This window comes from Mastigoproctus giganteus, chromosome 5, assembly GCF_048544385.1.
Source record: "Mastigoproctus giganteus isolate SK-2022 chromosome 5, ASM4854438v1, whole genome shotgun sequence".
NCBI classification, from domain to species: Eukaryota; Metazoa; Arthropoda; class Arachnida; order Uropygi; family Thelyphonidae; genus Mastigoproctus; species Mastigoproctus giganteus.
Window position 1 is genome coordinate 203,000,711 of NC_143579.1, and position 19,049 is coordinate 203,019,759.

Consider the following 19,049-nt stretch of genomic DNA (forward strand, 5'->3'; position numbering starts at 1 on the left):
TGTAGAGTTTTACAGTTTTGTCTAACTGTAAATTTTATATAGACATGGAGAAATGTATGAATATAAAAGCTTCTTTGCATTGCTTCTGAATACTAATTAAAAATTACGGATAACATTTATAAAACACTTTTTTTTTTTTCATAAAATTTATGAAACTAATCCTTTTCTGATGTTTCAGCAAAAAATAAAATGAATAAAAATTTATGCTTTAAATTTTGTGGGTGGTATTAGTGATCAAAATTTTGCTGTGTAATGACACTTTTAAAAGTGTAATGCTCTTACTGAAATGTATGTTTAAAAAATATAATAGACTAAAATATTTAAGGGCAAAGGCCTCATGCTACGAGGTAGAATGACTAACATTGGTTAGTGCAAAAGCATCATTTTAATGTAGCCATCTACCAAAGTAGTTAAATTAATTAATCAAATTGCCATCGTTTTGGTTATATCTCATATTGTGAATGCCTTCACAAAGAGTTGCCATGGTATTGTACTACCTAGAATAAGTAACACTTCACCACTGGAGAAGGCTGCTGTTACTTATTCTCAGTGGATACTACCACCCAGATGGCACTGTTTCAAAGCTTGTTGGCTTCTCCTCGGTGGATGGGCAAGGTACCTTGGTGTTGCAATAGTGACAACCCAGTTATGAAGTATAACTTCACAATATGAGAGATACCTGATGGTGTGCAGTGTTATAGACTATAAAATATTTAAGGACAAAGGCCTCGTGCTACGAGGTAGAATGACTAACTTATAGGTTAGTCCTTCTATAGGTTAGTGCAAAAGCATCATTTTAACGTAGCCATCTACCAAAGTAGTTAAATTAATTAATTAAAAAAAAAAATTAAAGTACAATGCCATGGAAACTTGTGAAGGCATTCACAATATGAGATATAACTAAAACGATGCCAATTTAATTAATTAATTTAACTGTTTGGTAGATGGCTATGTTAAAATTATGCTTTTGCACTAACCTATATGAAAATACAGGCAGTTCCTGCTTTACGAGTTCCCGGGTTTATGAGTTTTTTTTTTTTCTTTCTACAAGTATCAAGTATCAACAAAATTGAAAACTAATTGCAAAAAATGAATGTTAAACATTCATAAATACCACATTTCAAACCACGCACGTAGCTATACAATACAGTGCACCCCGCTTTACTACATTAATACGTTCCAGAGACACCATCGTATCTTGAAAATATCGTAATGTGAACCCAATAACACATTGTTTTTTAGTTATTCGTTCCAAGACCTTGGAGGTTAATTTTTGCTATATAACTAAGCTACTTATCTCTCTAAAAGATCATTTTTATAATGTAAATTGTATTAGTTACTAATTCAAATCATTAAAATGCACTACACTTTCATTGTTATCATATGTTCTGTTATAAGAATCATTTTTTTAATGCCTTCGTAATATTTTTCTAAAGCACATTTCTGGAGGTTGCTACCATAAAACAATAAAAACAATTAGCAGTTTCTGGTTTATTGGGCTTTTCTGTTAGTACAATCAATTATAAACGAGTAGTTGGTCCTTGAGGTTGTCGCAGACATTCTCTCAGATATGCCAGACAAGCTGTACTTGCTACCTGGGAGTCTAAAACGTTGAGGTAACTGATATTCTGGTGACACTCAAGTCAAGTGCACCCAATTTCGGCGAAGTCCGGACGGTCTATGACAGCCAAATCCTCTGCTTGCACCTTCACGATGGTGGGACTGTTAGTAATCCTGGGTGTAACCTCCATGCACAAGTACATGGTGGGTGACCACCCAGGTGTGAACCAACGTAAGCAGGGGTCGAGGTGTGGCGCCCACACTACACCACATGGAGGAAAGCCGCCCCTCTATGTTACCAGGCAGTACTACTAGGTGGTAGATGACTCTCATCAACCGGTGAAATACCACCACTTTGCTTATTGGAGGCTTGAAGTGGTGGAACCCATGTTTAGTCTCTAGAGCTAAGGTCCGGCCAACCCTTCCCTATCTCTTCCATCATGCAGTATGATTGATGATTTTTGAGGTTATGATGAATGTCGTGGCGAGATCCAATATTCCTTACATTTCGAGGGTACAACTCTAAAATGGTGTTCGCAGGCCGGCCGCTAGTTAGTACACCAGACCAAACCTATTGGTAACTCTCTAGGAGGCTTCCGGATCAGCTAGTGTATAATCTTGCTATCTCTACTCTGCCAGATAGTGACTGGAGGGAATCCGAGTAGTGTGTATGCGGGGAGCATTGTCGAGGCCATGTTATGTCAAGGATCTGGGTATATTCTTACCACATGTACGCCATATCCAAAAATTTCATTACTTCATACAGCATATCCACTTTTTCTTACTATTGAATACACCATGAATTGTCAAAATAATAGAGCAAGCTTATCTGCGAAAGATCTAAACCTCCCAAGGACTTCCTAATTCATTTCACAAATATACGTGGTCTCAATTCTAATCTCAGCGATGTCCATTTTCACTTGCAGTCTTCCAAACCCCATGTACTTTTTCTGACTGAATCTCAGTTATCGGTTGATTCAACTACTGCTCATCTCAGATGTCCAAATTATTTGCTGTATGATTCCTTTCGCCTCAAAGGTGGTACTTGTGCATATGTCCATTCTGACATTCCCTGTCAGAGACTTGGCAATTTGGAATCTCCTCTCTCTTTGATCTTCTCTGGCTTAAAATCTCTCTACCTCATTGTGTCAAATTCATCTGTTTTCTCTACCGTTCTCCCAACTCCACTAATCACTTGGAGCTCTTTGACTTCCTCTCTTTGCAACTTGACTTTCTCCAACTTTCCTAACAGTGAGGTAATTTTCCTTGGTGATTTTAATGTTCACAACTCCAGCTGGCTTCCATTTTCTAGTCACACCGACCCAGCAGGTCGAGATGCTGAGGCTTTTGCAATTACTAATGACCTAGCACAGATTGTTCATTTACCTACAAGAATACCGGACAATCCTAATCATACAGCCAATACTCTTGATCTTTTTCTCACAAACAACCCTTCTAAGTACACGGTCGAAGTGAGAGGTCCTTTAAGCACTTCAGATCACAACTTGGTGATTGTCTCTTCTCCAATGGAACCTTTATCTCATGGCTATTCCCAACCTTGTGTTGTTTGGCATTACAAGAATGCAAAATGGGATGACCTGCGAGACTTCTTTTCTTCTTTTCCTTGGTCGGATTACTGTTTCAAAACTTCTGATTTCAACGTTTTCTCAGATCATGTCAGTGAAATTATTCTTGCAGGAATGGAATCCTTTATCCCACACTCCACTTTAAAATCTCGTCCTTTATCTAAACCTTGGTTTTCCAATAAATGTGCTAAGGCTGTCCAAGAGAAGAATGTTGCATATCGTAATTGGCTTGTTTCTAATTCTTCAGTTTCAATTTCTGCCTACACCAAAGCTCTCAACAATTGTAAAGCAGTTATTAATCAGTCCAAACGAGGGTTTGAACAGGCTAAGAGTAGAAAACTTGCTTCTTACCCTAATGGTAGCCGAGCATTCTGGTCTCTTGCCAAAGCTATTGGCCGCAACTTTTGCCCATCTCTGCTCCCACTTCTGTCCAAACCAGATGGTTCTGTTGTAACTTCAGCCAAGGATAAAGCTGACCTGCTAGCATCCCATTTTTCTTCCAGCTCATGTATTAATGATCTTGGTAAAACACCTCCCACCATTCCTAACACGCTCCGTTCAATGCCTCCTGTGGTCTTCCGTCAAAAGGATATCAGAAGGATTTTGATGAATCTTGATGCTAAGAAAGCTCCAGGTCCTGATGGTATTTCTCCGCTTGTTCTCAAAACCTGTGCTCCTGAACTTACTCCTATTTTCCGCCTTTTTTCACTTTCTTATTCCAAAGGTGTTTTTCTTTCTGCTTGGAAATTTGCTCATATCCAGCCAGTTCCTAAAAAGGGTGACAAATCCCTCCCATCCAATTATCGTCCCATTGCAATTACTTCTACTCTTTCTAAAGTAATGGAGAAATCAATTAACCGCCAACTCTTAAACTACCTAGAAACCTTCTGTCTGATCAACAATCGCCAGTATGGATTCTGTCAGTGTCGATCCACTGGTGATATTCTGGCTTATGTTACCCATTTATGGACTAACTCAATAGAAAGGTTCAGTGAAACACAAGTAGTTGCTCTTGACATCTCAATGGCTTTTGATTGTGTTTTGGCATAAAGGTCTTCTAAACAAGCTTCCATCTTATGGTTTGCCAACTGTTTTTAGTAATTGGTTATCCAGTTTTCTCTCTGATCGCTCACTGAGGGTGATGGTAGATGGCTCTCTGTCTTCTAACTTCTCCACTAATGCCGGTGTCCCCCAAGGTTCAGTTCTTTCCCCCACTCTTTTCCTCTTGTATATCAATGACCTTCTTCCATTGACTGGAAATCCTATCCATAGTTTTGCCGATGATAGCACATTGCATTCAACTTTCCATTTTGAGAAACCTTGTCCTGCTCAATCAGCTTCAAGTTCTCGAAAATCTGCTGCCAATTCTTTAAATGCCGATCTTCAGGTAATTCTCCAGTGGGGCAAACACAACTTAGTTGATTTCAACCCTTCTGAAACTCAGTCTTGTCTTATATCTCGCAAAAAGGATTCTTCTGCTCCTATGCTTATCTTTAGTGACACTCCGATTTCTAGGCAAAATGATATATCTCTTTTGTGGATTACCCTGACTTCTAATCTCTCTTGGCACAAGCACATTACAAATATTGCTTCCTCAGCATCTAAAAAACATGGTTTTCTCTTTCACTCTCGGCGTTACTTTTCTTCTAAACAGCTGCTCACTCTGTATAAATCGCAAATCCACCCTGCCATGGAATATTGTTCCCACATCTGGGGTGGTGCCCCCAAAACCTCTCTCAGGCTTCTTGATTCCATTCAGAAGAGGGCAGTTAGGTTAATTAATGATTCATCTCTAACAGAGTCTCTCCACTTGCTTTCTCATAGATGCACTGTTTCTGCTGCATGCCTCTTCTACAGATACTTCCATGGGCACTGTTCTTCTGAATTGGCTTCTATAATTCCCGCTCTCCCTTTCAAAACAGTCCGAACACGTGTCGCCACCAGCCAACATCCATTTACTGTCCAACTTCAAACCCACAGAACCAACTTTTCATCTTCCTCATTTATTCATTCAACTGCGTTTTCTGGAACAACTTTCCTTCATTCGTATTTCCTGAAAATTACAATCTACAGAAGTTCAAGTCCAATGTCAACAAATATCTTCTTTCGTCTTCTCAACCTCCAATCCAAGCACGGTACTAAGTACTATAGATTCTAATACCTCTCGTGTTTGGGGTTCACATAAAAAAAAAAAAAAAAAAGGTAAACATTATGTTATTGCATTTGCAAAAACCAATAGCTGGTATTGTGTGGGTTTTTACGTTATTAGCATTAGTAGAGGCATATGATGCAAGAAAGCAAGCTTATGCAGCATCAGCCAAAAAAAAAAGAAAAAAAAAAACCACTCCCATTTCACCCCTCCGTTCGTCGAAATACCTATCCAGCTGAGCCTTAAATTTATTTTGGCTATCAGCTTCCACAACATGGGATGGAAGTCTGTTCCATCAACCAAATACCCTCTGGCTAAAGGCAAATTTCCGCACATCTATCCTACATCAGTATTTCCTCAATTTGATTTTATGCCCTCTCAGGTGATTATTCTGAGCAAGAGGAAGAATCCCATCGGCATTGAGCCTACTCAAACCATTCAAGGCTTTATACACTTCTATCAGATCACCTTTGCCAGTGCCTAGTCTCCAAACACTAATTTGCAAAACTTAAGCCTTTCTTCGTAAGAGCAACCCTTTGTTCCATTCACTAATCTTGTTGCCCTTCTCTGTACTCGTTCCAGTAGCTCTACATTCTTCTTGAAATGAGGCCTCCAGACCTGTATACAGTACTCAAGGTCTGGTCTGACCATTGCCGTATAAAAGGGAATAATCACCTCCTTATCCCTGCTAGAAAAATTCCTGTATATCATTAACAAGACACTATGAGCTACTCTTGCAGACCGTCTGCACTGCTCAGAAAACTTCATATCTACCTGCACAATTATCCCCAGGTCCTTTTCATTCTCTACCACTGTCAGTGTAGTACCACAGAGTTGATATGTTGCTCTGTGGTTACTGTTTCCCATATGTAGTACTTTACATTTGTCAATGTTAAATTTCATTTGCCACCTCTCAGCCCATCTGCTCAACCTTTCCAGATCCTGTTGCAGCAGCAGCATAGCATCAGGATTGTCCTTAACAACCCTGCCAACCTTTGTACATCTGAAAACTTGGACATTAAGCTTGATATACCATCATCAATATCATTTATAAATACAGAAAACAACAGTGGAACCAACACTGAACCCTGATGGACTCCACTAATAACATTAGTCCACGACGAGCAGTGTCCATTGATTACCACTCTCTGTCTTCTCCCACTCAACCATTCCTTTATCCATAGCAGCAATTTGCCTGCAATGCCACATTACACTCCAATTTGTGCAGCAGTCTTCCATGTGCAACAGTATCAGAAGCCTTTCTAAGATCCAAACAGTGGTGGGATTCAAATAATTTAACAACCGGTTCACTGCCCTAATGACCGTTCTAAGTATAAAAAAACTATATACCGAAAGGCAGTTTATTAATTCATGCAGTTAATACTTAAATAAGAACAATAAAAGAGGTCCACAAAACTAGATTATGTTATAAGAAAGAGTTTTAAAATATTAATGATAAAATATTAAATAATACCTGACAAAAAACTAAAACTGTTATTTAAGATATTTCCATATTGCTTCTTGATTGGCGTCCTCGCTTGCAATTTTCTTCGCTTTTATCCAAGCATCATCGGCTGAGTGATTTATCCTTAACCACTGTAGGAGTGGGATCCCATTCCATTAGAGTAGGCCGATTAGACTAATAGTCATTGTGTTTGATATATTAGAAACAGTTAGGCGACTTCTCTTCTCTGAACATATTATGTTCATCTTTGAAAAACTCCTTTCCGCTTCTGCTGAACTTACAGCAATTGTTCTGACAATATTTTTAGCCCTTTGAACACTTTCAGGAATTGCATAATTCTGGGAATTTTTTAAAACGTTTTTCAAGAAATCTCGATAATCATTAATATTAATTTGGTAATTAAAAATGTCATTAAATATAAGCAATTGTTCTTCAGCCGCTTTCCATGGAACTAGTACTTCTTCAATATTCCAGTAATCTGGCTCCAAAAAATTGAGAAATTGTAATTTATTCCTCTCTTGAAATTGGCTCCAACTTGCTTTTAAATGTTCACAATCCATTAGTCTTTTTTTTTTTCAAATTTGTTACGATGTTTTCTAAAAGTCTTTCTCGAGGAAGCCCGAGACAAATCGATGATTTTCTACAAATTTTATATTTTTGAAGGTTTCTGAAGTAATTAATTCATCAACTTTTTTTCGTATGGAACCTTTTCCTTTCCAAGCATTTGAAATGCTTTAATGGATCTTATCACAAGTTTTTCAGCCTTTATTATGTCTATATTTCTTGCTTGCAGTGCATTTGAAAGAAGAGAAATTTCGTTTAAAATATCAATCATCAATGCCAAATCAGTTATATAAAATATATATTTTCAAGACGGGCAGCCATACCTAAGTACTTTTTATTTGAATAAAAATAGTGATGTAGCGCTGGATAAGCGTGCCACACAGCTAGGGTTGACCTTAAACTACAGGCAGCCGATCTTGGTCCCAAAACTCTACCAATCTTTATAATTTCAATTTCAAGTTGTTCGGATATTTTGGAAAGTTCAGTTTGGTTCTTATTGGATTGATGAAAAATAGTATATATCTTATCAATAAATATTTTAAAATGATTTACTTGCTTTGTTTCCTTTATCGAATCATCTAAAACAAGATGGAAGCGATGATTTAAACAGTGCCATATTATTATGTTTGGAAACTCTTTTGCAATCCTAGTACTCACTCCAGATTTTCTCCCAAGCATAACGCTGGCACCATTGGAGCAAAATCCTATTCATTTTTTTTCTAAGTAGTTCTTAGTAAGCCCAACATTATTTAAACTTTCCATAACTGAAGAACATATACCCAGGGGCTCACATCTGGTGAGTATGGGCTTGGCACACCCAGGGTCCTGAGCTGGATATCATCATCTCTGCATCTTGTTTTTCCAATTCAACTAGTTCAACGAAAATTGTTGGTGATGTAACTGAATCCAAGGCCAATTCTAATACAACAAATTCTGATTTTGGTTTCTTATTGAAAAAAATCTGTCAAACTCTGTTGCCTTTTCATCCTTTTAAGGGCTACTGCAAAAAATTTTAAAAATGTTTTATTTTAATATATTATAGAGCAGGAGCGGATATGCGCCAATATATTTGAATATTTTTACTGGTTCTGTCCACATGTGGTCATATCATAAACTTTTATAAACAAAGCACTATGCTTATACCATTGATAAACATCAGTCAGAACATACATTTTCTTCATTTTATCGATACTAAACGAAAATTTCTTGCTGAATTAATAAATGGCATAGAATACCAGGCGCCCACCTTAGAGAGAACCCTGATCACAAGTGCCATTTTAACAACCGGTTTGCCGAACTCAACAAAAAATTAGGTATCGGTTCTGGCGAACTGGTGCGAACCGCTGAATCCCACCACTGGATCCAAATATATAATATCAAAGTTATTCCCTGCATCCAGTTCTTTCGTGACTGCATCATAGTATCCAAAATTGGTGAGGCAAGACTTTCCCTTAACAAAACCATGCTGTGTCCGAGCTATAACTGAAGTCTTGTCTAGATGATCCTGCAGTGCTTCTTTAACAAGTGCCTCCATTAATTTTCCTAGAACAGAAGTTAAACTCACAGGTCTATAATTACTTGTCAGCCTTTGATCCTCCTTTGTGAATTGGGGTCACATTTGCACATCTACAGTCTATGGGTACCTCCCCTGAGTCCAAAGAAGCTCTCATAATTATGGCTACTTCCTTTGCTGCCTCCTTTAATATAACTGGATAGATCCCATCCACCCCCGGGTGCCTTTTTTATGTTTATCCTCAACAATTTCTCCTCCACTTCCTTCTCAGTTATTACAAAATCATCTAGCTCACTGCCAGAGTTTACTTTACCTCTGGCATTCCCCTTCCTGAATAACTCCTCATGTGTGAATGTAGATGCAAAATACTCATTTAGTTTGTTAGCACCTGAGCAGGACCCTCAACTGTTGAACCATCAGTATCCAGTGGACCAATCTGATTCATCCCTTTCCTTCTAGAGTTTACATAGGTAAAGAACTCTTTTCTGTTTTTCTTTGCATCCTTTGCCAAGGATATCTCATAAACTGCCTTTGCCTTCTTAATCTCCTTTGTGACTTGGTTACAGACCAGCTTATATCTATCATAGGCTTCCATGTCACCCATTAATTTGTATGTATCCCATGCATTTTTCTTCTCTGCCATATGTCTCATTAGTTCATCTGACATCCATTTAGGCCTAAACCTTGAACAATATTTCTTAGTTGGTATGTAAAGCCCAGTAGCTTCCAAGATAAGTTCTTTGAATGCTTCCCATTTTGAATTTGTTGTTGGTAACATAGTCAGTTGGTCCCACTGTATAGAATTTAAATACTGTCTCAGACCATTGTAGTTGCCTCTAAAAAAAAAAAAAAAGTAAAGTGCAGCCATTATCAACCCACTGCAGGATGGAAGCCTCCTCAACAATTCATGTTGAGGGAAATGGACCATAATCTGCCACGCTGGTCCAGTGCGGGTTGGCAGATCGACTGTATTCAGCAGTCAGGGGCTTGAACCCCGGTCTACTCAAAGAGTGTGTGCTACTTCACTCCCGCTCCTTCCCACTCGGCTACGGAGGCAAAACCCTTCCCTTTACCTCTGATGGTAGTTACCTCTTTGAGTAAATCCCACTTCAGCACACTGTGATCTGCAGATTCTTAATGCATGAACAATCACTACTGATAATCAGATCAAGAGTATTACTCCCTCTATTGCCTCCTGAACATGCTGATGTAGAAAACAATCATCCAATAAATCCCCAAATGCCTTGCTAGTGTGTGAGTGACCAACCCACAAATTGCAGTCAATATCTGGGAAATTAAAATCCCCCATTATAAGACTCTCTGATTTACTGACCCACTCTATTTCCTGTAAAGTTTCTTATTATACTCGTCAGAGTCATTAGGCCTATAGCACACTCCTACTCTCAATTTTGATCTCCCAAAGCTTATCTCACCCCAAACGTTATGGTGAAATGTGTTTCCCCTACACTGAAATCTTCAATCATATAAAAAACAAATTTTTCAGAATCTTCTCTTCATTCCTTTTTTTTTCATTTTTTTTTTAAGTTTCGTAAACTAATCGTGTTAATGATAATCTCACTTGCGCGTTGTTAGTTGCAATTTGTGCGTGCTGTTAAAAATGCTTATGCATGTTGTGAAATTTATAAAGAAAAGAGAAGAGATTATCTTGGAAACAAATGCCTCTAGAAGCACTTTTGAAGAAGATGACTCCTTGTGCAACAAACCAACGAGTGTTGACCCAACAATGAGTGATCAAAGAGTGTGCATTTAGTCGATGATGATTCTTTAAATTATAATTTGCATCATTTTACAGGCTATGTTTTCATTTCTTTGGATAAATCAATCACTGTTTAAACATAAACTAATTAGCTAATTAATTTCATTGTTGAGAATGCAACCCGTATGTCTAACATTATGTCTATGGGAAATAAATTCCCGCTTTGCAAGTTTTCGCTTTACGAGCGCATGCTACGAATGAATTAACTCGTAAAGCCAGGAACGACCTGTATAATAATAATAATAGCTGGGAACTACCTGTATAATAATAATAATTTTTTTTTTCCATAGGAAGTTTTTTAGCGAAATGTTAAATTTAAAATATTTGAAATTTTTATTAGCATATTGTGCTTGAGATTTCTTTGTAACTTGTATTGACATTTCTTTCCAGTAGGTAAATGCAATATGGCTAATACAATATTTCTTATTGGCATTCATTTTACATTTTTCAGGACTGGAGAACTGACTAATCGTCTCTCTTCTGATACACAGGTTATTCAGAATGCAGTTACTGTAAGTTTATTTTCTTTAATCAGATAATGCCATTTCCATTAATGTATAAATTATTTAAATTTAGATGAGAAATAATGACAGCTGAAATTTTTGAGACTGAAGAAAGATATCAATGAAAGCAGCTCTATTCCAAGAGTTAATCTGTTAATTTCTGTTTAATACTAGTTTTGTTGCTAGCATTTAATCATATTGTATCTGATTATAAAGCAGTCATTAAAATTTTGAGTTTTACTTCCTACAGTGTATAAACAAGTGTAGTACAGTGTAGTACCCATGCATATCATAATTTTTACAAAACTAATTGTTACACTCTACTTTTTTATTTGCCTTTAACGGATTTTTAGCAGTATCTTTTTTTTTATCTGATTACAATGATTTTGCTAGAAAATTCAATACTGAAATACCAAGACTATTTGTGTATTATCCATTGATTTTAGCTATCCAAATCTGGGGTATCCAATGGACTTCAAAAACAGAAGGGATCATTTTGTAGAAGTGTTGGATGGCTCAGTAATGTTTGTATTTATTTAGTGGCTTAGATAAATAATCTTTAAATCTTAATTGGTTTAAAAATAATATTAATATTATCTTTAAATTAATTATGTTTAAATTCATTAAACAATGCAGTCATACTACCTGGGTAGTAGAAATGATGGAAATGCAGTACCCATGCATAAACAACTCTTCCATACTCTTAGGCATTTAGCCAAGAAATATTTTTAGATTAAACCACACACACCATCAAGCATTTCTCATATTGTGGACTTGTACTTCATAACTGGATTGTCACTATTGCCACAACAGGGTACCTGCCTACCTACCAATGAATAAGACAAGCTTTGAAACAGTGCCATCTGGGTGGTGGTATCCGCCGAGAATAAGTAACATTAGTCTTCTCCACTGGTGAAGCATTTACTTATTCAAAGCAGTGCAATAGCTTGGCCACTCATTGTGAAGGTTGATTCACAATATGAGATATAATTAAACAATGCAGTCAATACTACCTGGGTAGAGAAATGATGGAAGTGTAGTACCCATGCATAAACAACTTTAATTTTTAAAAGGCGCCTCCGTAGCCAGGTGGGAAGGAGCAGCAGTGCGTAGTACACGCTTCTTGATTAGACCGAGGTTCGAGCCCGTCACCACCAAATACGGAGGATGTGGAAAGGTCAGGGAATGACCACCACTTATCCCGGAGCAATATGGCCTTAGTTGCTAATGCTCCTAAAAACCAAATAACATTTTTAAAACAGATTTTAAAAGATAATGCCCATATGAATGATGCTGTTGCACTACCAATATGATAAATGATAAAATTCAATTCATAAATTGTATGAAATGAATGAATTTATTAATATTTCACATCATTTGTACATGTTGCTGATTTCAATCTTCCCAGCGGGTTTTAGATTTGCAACCTGAGTACTAAATTTTTTTTTCTTCAGTGTCTTTCGTACTTAACTGCAAGTTATTTTACTCATTTTAATTCTTCTAAAATTTCATTTACTGCACTTTTCATGTGTTATAAATATTGGAGATTTTAGCGTATTGATTATTTTATTGTTCACATGGTTTTTCATGTACCTATAATAATGTATATTATGGTATCATAAGGGTATCATAATTTTTATCAATGTATAGACTTTTCATAAATTATTTATTAATTTACATAGATTCTGTATAAATGCCACGTATACAGTTGTGAATTTTATTTGTTTGAAAGACTCACAATAATGATGTATTTATTTTATCTTATAGTATATGTGTAAAATATGTTGCTTTTTATTATAGTGTGTGTATATTTGCATTTGTGTGTATTGTCAGGATATTGCATTTGTGTATTACATATGCACATGTATATTTCTAGGTATAAGGACACCAAACAAAAAATTTGTCATTTTTGTGTGGTATTTAGAGCATATAACAGATTGAACACATATTTTTATGCTTGTTTGCTTACGGTATTGAAATTAGAGTATAAGGTTAACACTTTCTCTATTTACAGGTATACCATCTATGACACCATGAAAGATGGGTTGCAGAAAAGATATTAGTGAGTCACATAAAGAAGTGATAGCATTTGGCAGATCTAAAGAATATGCTGTTAAAGAAGTAGTTGAATTTACCAATGTTTCAGAAAGAACAGTAATAAGACTCCAGAAGTCAAGAGCTTGTGCTAAGTGTTCATGATCAATGATGAATATTGTATCTAATAAATGAAAAACAATTTCAAACAAGACAAGAACTGCTGCAGACAGTTAAGAAGGATCTCATTAGCCAATTTCTGAGACAGTACTGCAGTGAGAATTGGATACCATGAATATGGAGCAGGGTGCCCCAAAAAAGACCAATATCTGCACATAAAAAAGCATGAGTAAAAGGCTTAAAAAATGGGCTATTGATGACCAGAAAGTTATGATATGATCTGATGAATCCAAATTTTGTTTCTAGTTCTAGTTTTGATGCCAGGTTTGTGTTCATAGGAGAAGCAATGAGGCATATCATTCAGACTGTATGCAAGTGTTGTACATGCTGGTGGGTCAGCGAGGCTTTGGGGATGTGTTAACTGTTATGAACTGGGTCCCCCCACTTGAATCTTATGCAAGAGTAGCATCTATGAAAATTGAGTGAAGAGTACGCTCAATTTTTTTTCAGATTGGCGAAAACAACTGAATTTATATCAGAACTGTTTGAATCCCTGCCAATGAGAATTAATGAATTAATTTGTGCTAAAGGTGAGGTTACATATTATTTATTGAAAAATTACACACACACGTGACAAATTTTTTGTCTGGGGTACTTATCTTTATATGCAGTTTTTTATATATATATATATATATATATATATATATATATATTGCAAAGCATATACCTCTTGATTCTTGTATAAATTCTGCAGACATTCTGAATTTCCTCTTTGTCTGCACCCTTATGCAAACTGTTATTTGTTTTACCAAATACCTTTTTAATATTTTTCGGTATTAGAGACTTATCATAACTGCTTCATCCCTTGATTACACTGAAAATTATAGTATTAGCCATATAGTGCAAGGAAGCCACAGTCTTTTGCTGCACTGGCCAAAAAAAAAAAAAAAAAAAGTAGATAAGGAAATACAAATTATGTACTTCCATCCTCATGTAGATAACTATCCAGTTGACCCTTGAATTTCTTCAAACTGTCAGCCTCAACTACCTCAGGAGTTAGTAGCATGTTCTAGTAATCAACAACTCACTGGCTAAAAGAAATTATATCTGCAATGCTTAAGAGTTCTCTTCTTAGAATTATGTATGCACTTATTCTGCAGTAAGAAATCCTGGCCTAACACTATCTGAATGGGTGTACTGCTGAATATCTTCACCAGTTTCATATTTACCTCAAAAGCTTGATTGATCGTTACCTGAGCTACCAATTGCCTTTAGTTCTGATTGATTTAGAAAATGAATAAAATCAAGATAAGTATCTGAATAGAATCTCACTATCAAGGAAAGAGATAATTGTCAAATGAATCCCTGTGTCTAGACATATTATGCATTATAAGCTGTTTAACAACATTTAAAGGGATGGTACCAATGGGGTCTTTTCAGATTTATGTTATTCCTCCCACCTTATATAGATTTTTGCTCGAAGAGAGCCATAAACTCACATGCTCATTTTTTGAGCTATCTAATTTCTGTTTCATACATGTCTGCTTTCTTATTTGACTTAAATTTAGTTGATGACATCCTCTAATTTTTCATAATTCAGATTCTTGTAATTCAATCAAATGAAGATGCTCCTCTATTTTATGGCATATCTGTTTCCACTGCATCTTTTATTCTCATATATATATAGGGTGTCTCAAAAATATTGGTACAAACATTTAGGGGAGGTAGGTAACATCTAAAGGAATGTGAATCGCATAGGAACCCATAACCAAGAACGTCACGGGAAAGTAGTAGCAGAGGCACAAGAAGCAGAAATGACACAAGACAGTAATTAGTGGCAAACATTTATTTGACATAATATTAACAATGGAGTATGAGATGGATTCATTTCATGATGTTACAACAGATGCTCGAAGGTTCCACCATGAGACGCGATGCATGCATGACACCGACGCAGCATGGATTGGCGGACACGGTCGAACACACCTGGAGTTTCTTTGACAGTATCAGCAGCAAAGACGAGTCTCGCCACGAGATCCATTTCCTCTCCACAGGCAATTCATACACGATAGAGTTGAGGGCCCCCACAGAAAGAAATCAAGGCTCGATAAATCAGGTGAGCATGGGGGCCAGGCAACAGGTCCACCACGGCCAATCTATCGACGCCCAAAATGCCTGTTCAAATGGTCACGAACACACCTTCCATAATGGGCAGGCGCCCCGTCATGTTGAAACCAAATGTTGCGTCTCACATTTGCTGGAACATCGTCAAGTAACAATGCTAGAACTTGTTCAAGAAAGATCTGATATTTAGCAGAGTTCATGCAGGATGGTAACAGGTATGGGCTAACTAAGCAGTCACCAACCATACCTGTTCACACATTTATTGCGAAGCGATGTTGTGCCGCGTGGGGGCGCACACCGTGTGGGCCCTCTGCTAATCCATACACTGGGTGCATGTCTGCCAGCTCACAGTTCGTATATTGATGCATGCTCTTCGTGCAGCAACTACTTCTTGAATGAGTAAACCAGAAATTTTCCCTCTCACAAACTAATGAACAGCGCTGTGTACTGACTTACGGTGACGTTTCCGGTTATGGGTTCCTATGCGATTCACATTCCTTTAGATGTTACCTACCTCCCCTAAACGTTTGTACCAATATTTTTGAGACACCCTGTATATATATATATATTTATATATATGTATGTATGTATGTATTTTCCTCTAGTTTTCATGGACTCCTAATGCAAACTGATAGCAAATTAGTTGCTTTTTAAAGATTTTGCAGAATGGTTTTATGTAAATCTGATTTTCAGCAGTAAGCAAACAAATATAATATGAGTTCATTGATTCTCACAAAATAATGATTGTTTACATTATTTTATCTTCCAGAGTTAGTATTAGTTCTGCTTTTGTCTTGAATAAATATATGAGCAGTGTAACACCTCAGGGCCGACCGGGCTAGCTGGGTGGGTAAAGTGCCTGCCTGACAACCCAAAGGTCGCGGGTCCGAATCCCGCCTCGGGCTTCGATCAGTGTAGTGCAAAAACCTTGGGAGGTGCATTATGGCCACAGAAGTCGATGCGCCAACAACTAACAAAAAACAGGAGCAGCAGTGCGTAGCATACGCTTCTTGATTAGACTGGGGTTCAAGCCCGTGACCACCAAATACGGAGGATGTGGAAAGGTCAGGGAATGACCACCACATATCCCCGGAGCAATATGGCCTTAGTTGCTAATGCTCCTAAAAACCAAATAACAACAACTAACAAAAAAAAAAAAAAAAACACCTCAGGTGAAGTGGCTTTCCTCAACAAATAATGGCCATTCTCTCGTTTCAGTACTCTTCCTTGGCACTTCAGGATGCTTTTCTGAAGTCTTCTGTCTGCTGCTTTCTTAAGAATTTCAGTATCTGAAAGAAATGTGCCGACCGGTCTAGCCAGGTGGGTAAAGTGCCTGCCTGGCAACCCAAAAGTGCAAAGTGTGTTAAGTGTCTAACGGCAGTAGGGGTTCCCCCATCTCCGCGTTGCTTTCATTGTACCAGTTCACTGGGAAGGCTAGAGATTTAAAAGTGTGTGGATCATGTGAGTGTGTTATGTTATGTACCATTGTTCTTCTGGCCATTTAGCCGCTGGACCCCTGCTGAGGCCCAACGTTGCCCGCACTTTGCTCCGTGGAGGCAGACCAGATAACCATTAGTTTAAATTTGCATTCTGGCAGGTTCTGCCACCTAGTTTCCTGAGATTTCATTGGCTAGGAACTAAAAAAAAAATAATTTTTTTTTGTATGGGGATGTTGTGCTAGAATTGGAAAAGCCAAAATGGTAGGCGAACAGCGTAATTTAGATACAGTTATTTTTGGCGTGTGGGGCATTCGCTTGCATACAGATAGAGTTGGGTAGGGAGAATGAAGATTGGGGGGAATAAAGACAGAAGAATGGGGTCAATAGGGAAGACGACCCCAGGTGGAATCAGTGGGGCATGCCCATGCCCCACCAGAGGGAAGAGTGGGGTTGGCAAGGAGGGGAGGAGACAGAAAAGCCGTCATCTCTCTCTCTCTCCCCCCAAAGGGCCGAACAAGGGAGCCGGTATGCAGCAAAGCTGTGGCTTCGTCAGGTCCGTGACAGTGTCCCGTCCAATAGTTGGTCAGTGTTGGGATAGGATCCTCTCCACTGCTGGTCCAATAATCAGGATGTCAGTGTGGGATGGTGTCACTAATGGGATCTAGATCTTATCCATTTAAGTCCTAGTCATTGTTGTCCGTTTCAGTTGTCAGAGTTCCAGTGTCGAGTCTAGGGAAGTTGTGGTAGTGCTCGTAGTCTGCTGAACAGTTTGTGTGCAAATTGCAAGAGGGCTCTGTAGTACTCCTCCTCCCACAGTACAAGGTGTTTCTGAACCTTTGGCTTGAAACATTTTTTTATAAAGTGACATCTTATATCCTCAAAGAGGGGACATTCATGCATCAGATGTGTCCATGTCTGATTTTCACCGCAGTGGCATAATCACCACTGGCACCGCAGTGGTGATTATTTTATTCCAAAGTTCGAAAGTTTGGCATTAAAGGAACCGTGTCCCATTAGAAGGAAGGTGGTGTAGAGCCCCAGCGAGTTACCCAAGTCTACCCCCCCCACCAGGCCGGCTGGTGGGGGTAGACTTGGGTAATGTTCGGGATAAATTTCCGGGTTATGGCACCTTTAGTTGATTCTGCCCATCAGGACTGCCAGGTTTGCCAGAGGTTGATAAGATGTTTTTTTCTCTATGTTGCTGTTGTTGGCTGGATCGCCGATGCAGGATACACTTTTACCTCTGGACAGTTGAAAGAGCATGCCACAGCGGACAATTTCCAGGTCCAGGGGGAGTGATCCTGCCAGGGCCTGTAGCGCATGAGAGCTGACAGTGCAGCACGCTCTTGTGATGGTGAGCAAGATGCTACGCTGTATTGATTCTAATTTCCTTTTGTTGACAGCCTTGGTTGCTTTGTTATACCAAATCCCTGCAGTGTATGAGATGGCAGGGATGAAAAAAAGCCTTGTAAAAGAGAGACAGGGTCCTTTTCCTTAGTCCCCAATCTTTTTGTGTGCTACGAGGGCTGAGTAGTTCCTGATCTTTCTCTGAAGATAGACGAGGTGTGGGGTAAAGGATAAGTTTTTATCCAATACGATTCCGAGGTATTTTAGTTTTGTAGTTAGTTTAATCGTGGTTCCTTCTATTTTGATTTGTGGTGGCCTTCTCTGTTGAGAGAACTCTTGAGGAGTATTGAGGTGATATCGTTAGGTGGTTCTGTTTCGCCCACGTTTGCAGAGAGTCAATTGCCCGGTTTGCAGTGGCTTCCAGTTGTGCCTGGCTGTCCGCCTCCAGCATCAGGACGAGGTCGTCTGCAAAAGCTTGTGCATCTGCCCCATTGAGATTCTGATTGAGGAAGCCATCCATCACCAGATTCCAAAGGAGTGGCCTCAGGATTGAACTTTGTGGGCACCCTCGGAAGATAGGCCGAGTAAGTTGAGTGTAGGAAGCACATACTGAGACCCTTCTATCAGATAGGTAGGTTTTGATACAGTGGTACAGGTTATTGGGGATATTTGCCTCCCGGAGTCTGCTGAGGACACTTGGCCACCAGAGTGAGTCAAATGCCCCGGCAAAATCGACAGAGATCATCAAGAAGTATTTGCGGTTACAGTTGGTAGCTGCGGTTATTATATGTTCCAAGGCATCTATAGTGGAGCAGCCTCTACAAAAGCCAAATTGTTTGGGGGATCGTAGCCCTGCTTCTAGGTAGTG

General features: G+C 38.4%; 1 protein-coding gene across 1 annotated transcript in view; it reads left to right on the plus strand.

The window, feature by feature from the left end:
- The window catches only part of LOC150086017 (uncharacterized), a 210,007-nt gene that overhangs the window by 100,326 nt on the left and 90,632 nt on the right, over nucleotides 1-19,049 (plus strand). The window contains exon 6 of the mRNA XM_090374773.1: nucleotides 11,066-11,126. Within this exon, the coding sequence (XP_090230899.1) occupies nucleotides 11,066-11,126 (61 nt within the window). The remainder of the gene's footprint in view (nucleotides 1-11,065; nucleotides 11,127-19,049) is intronic.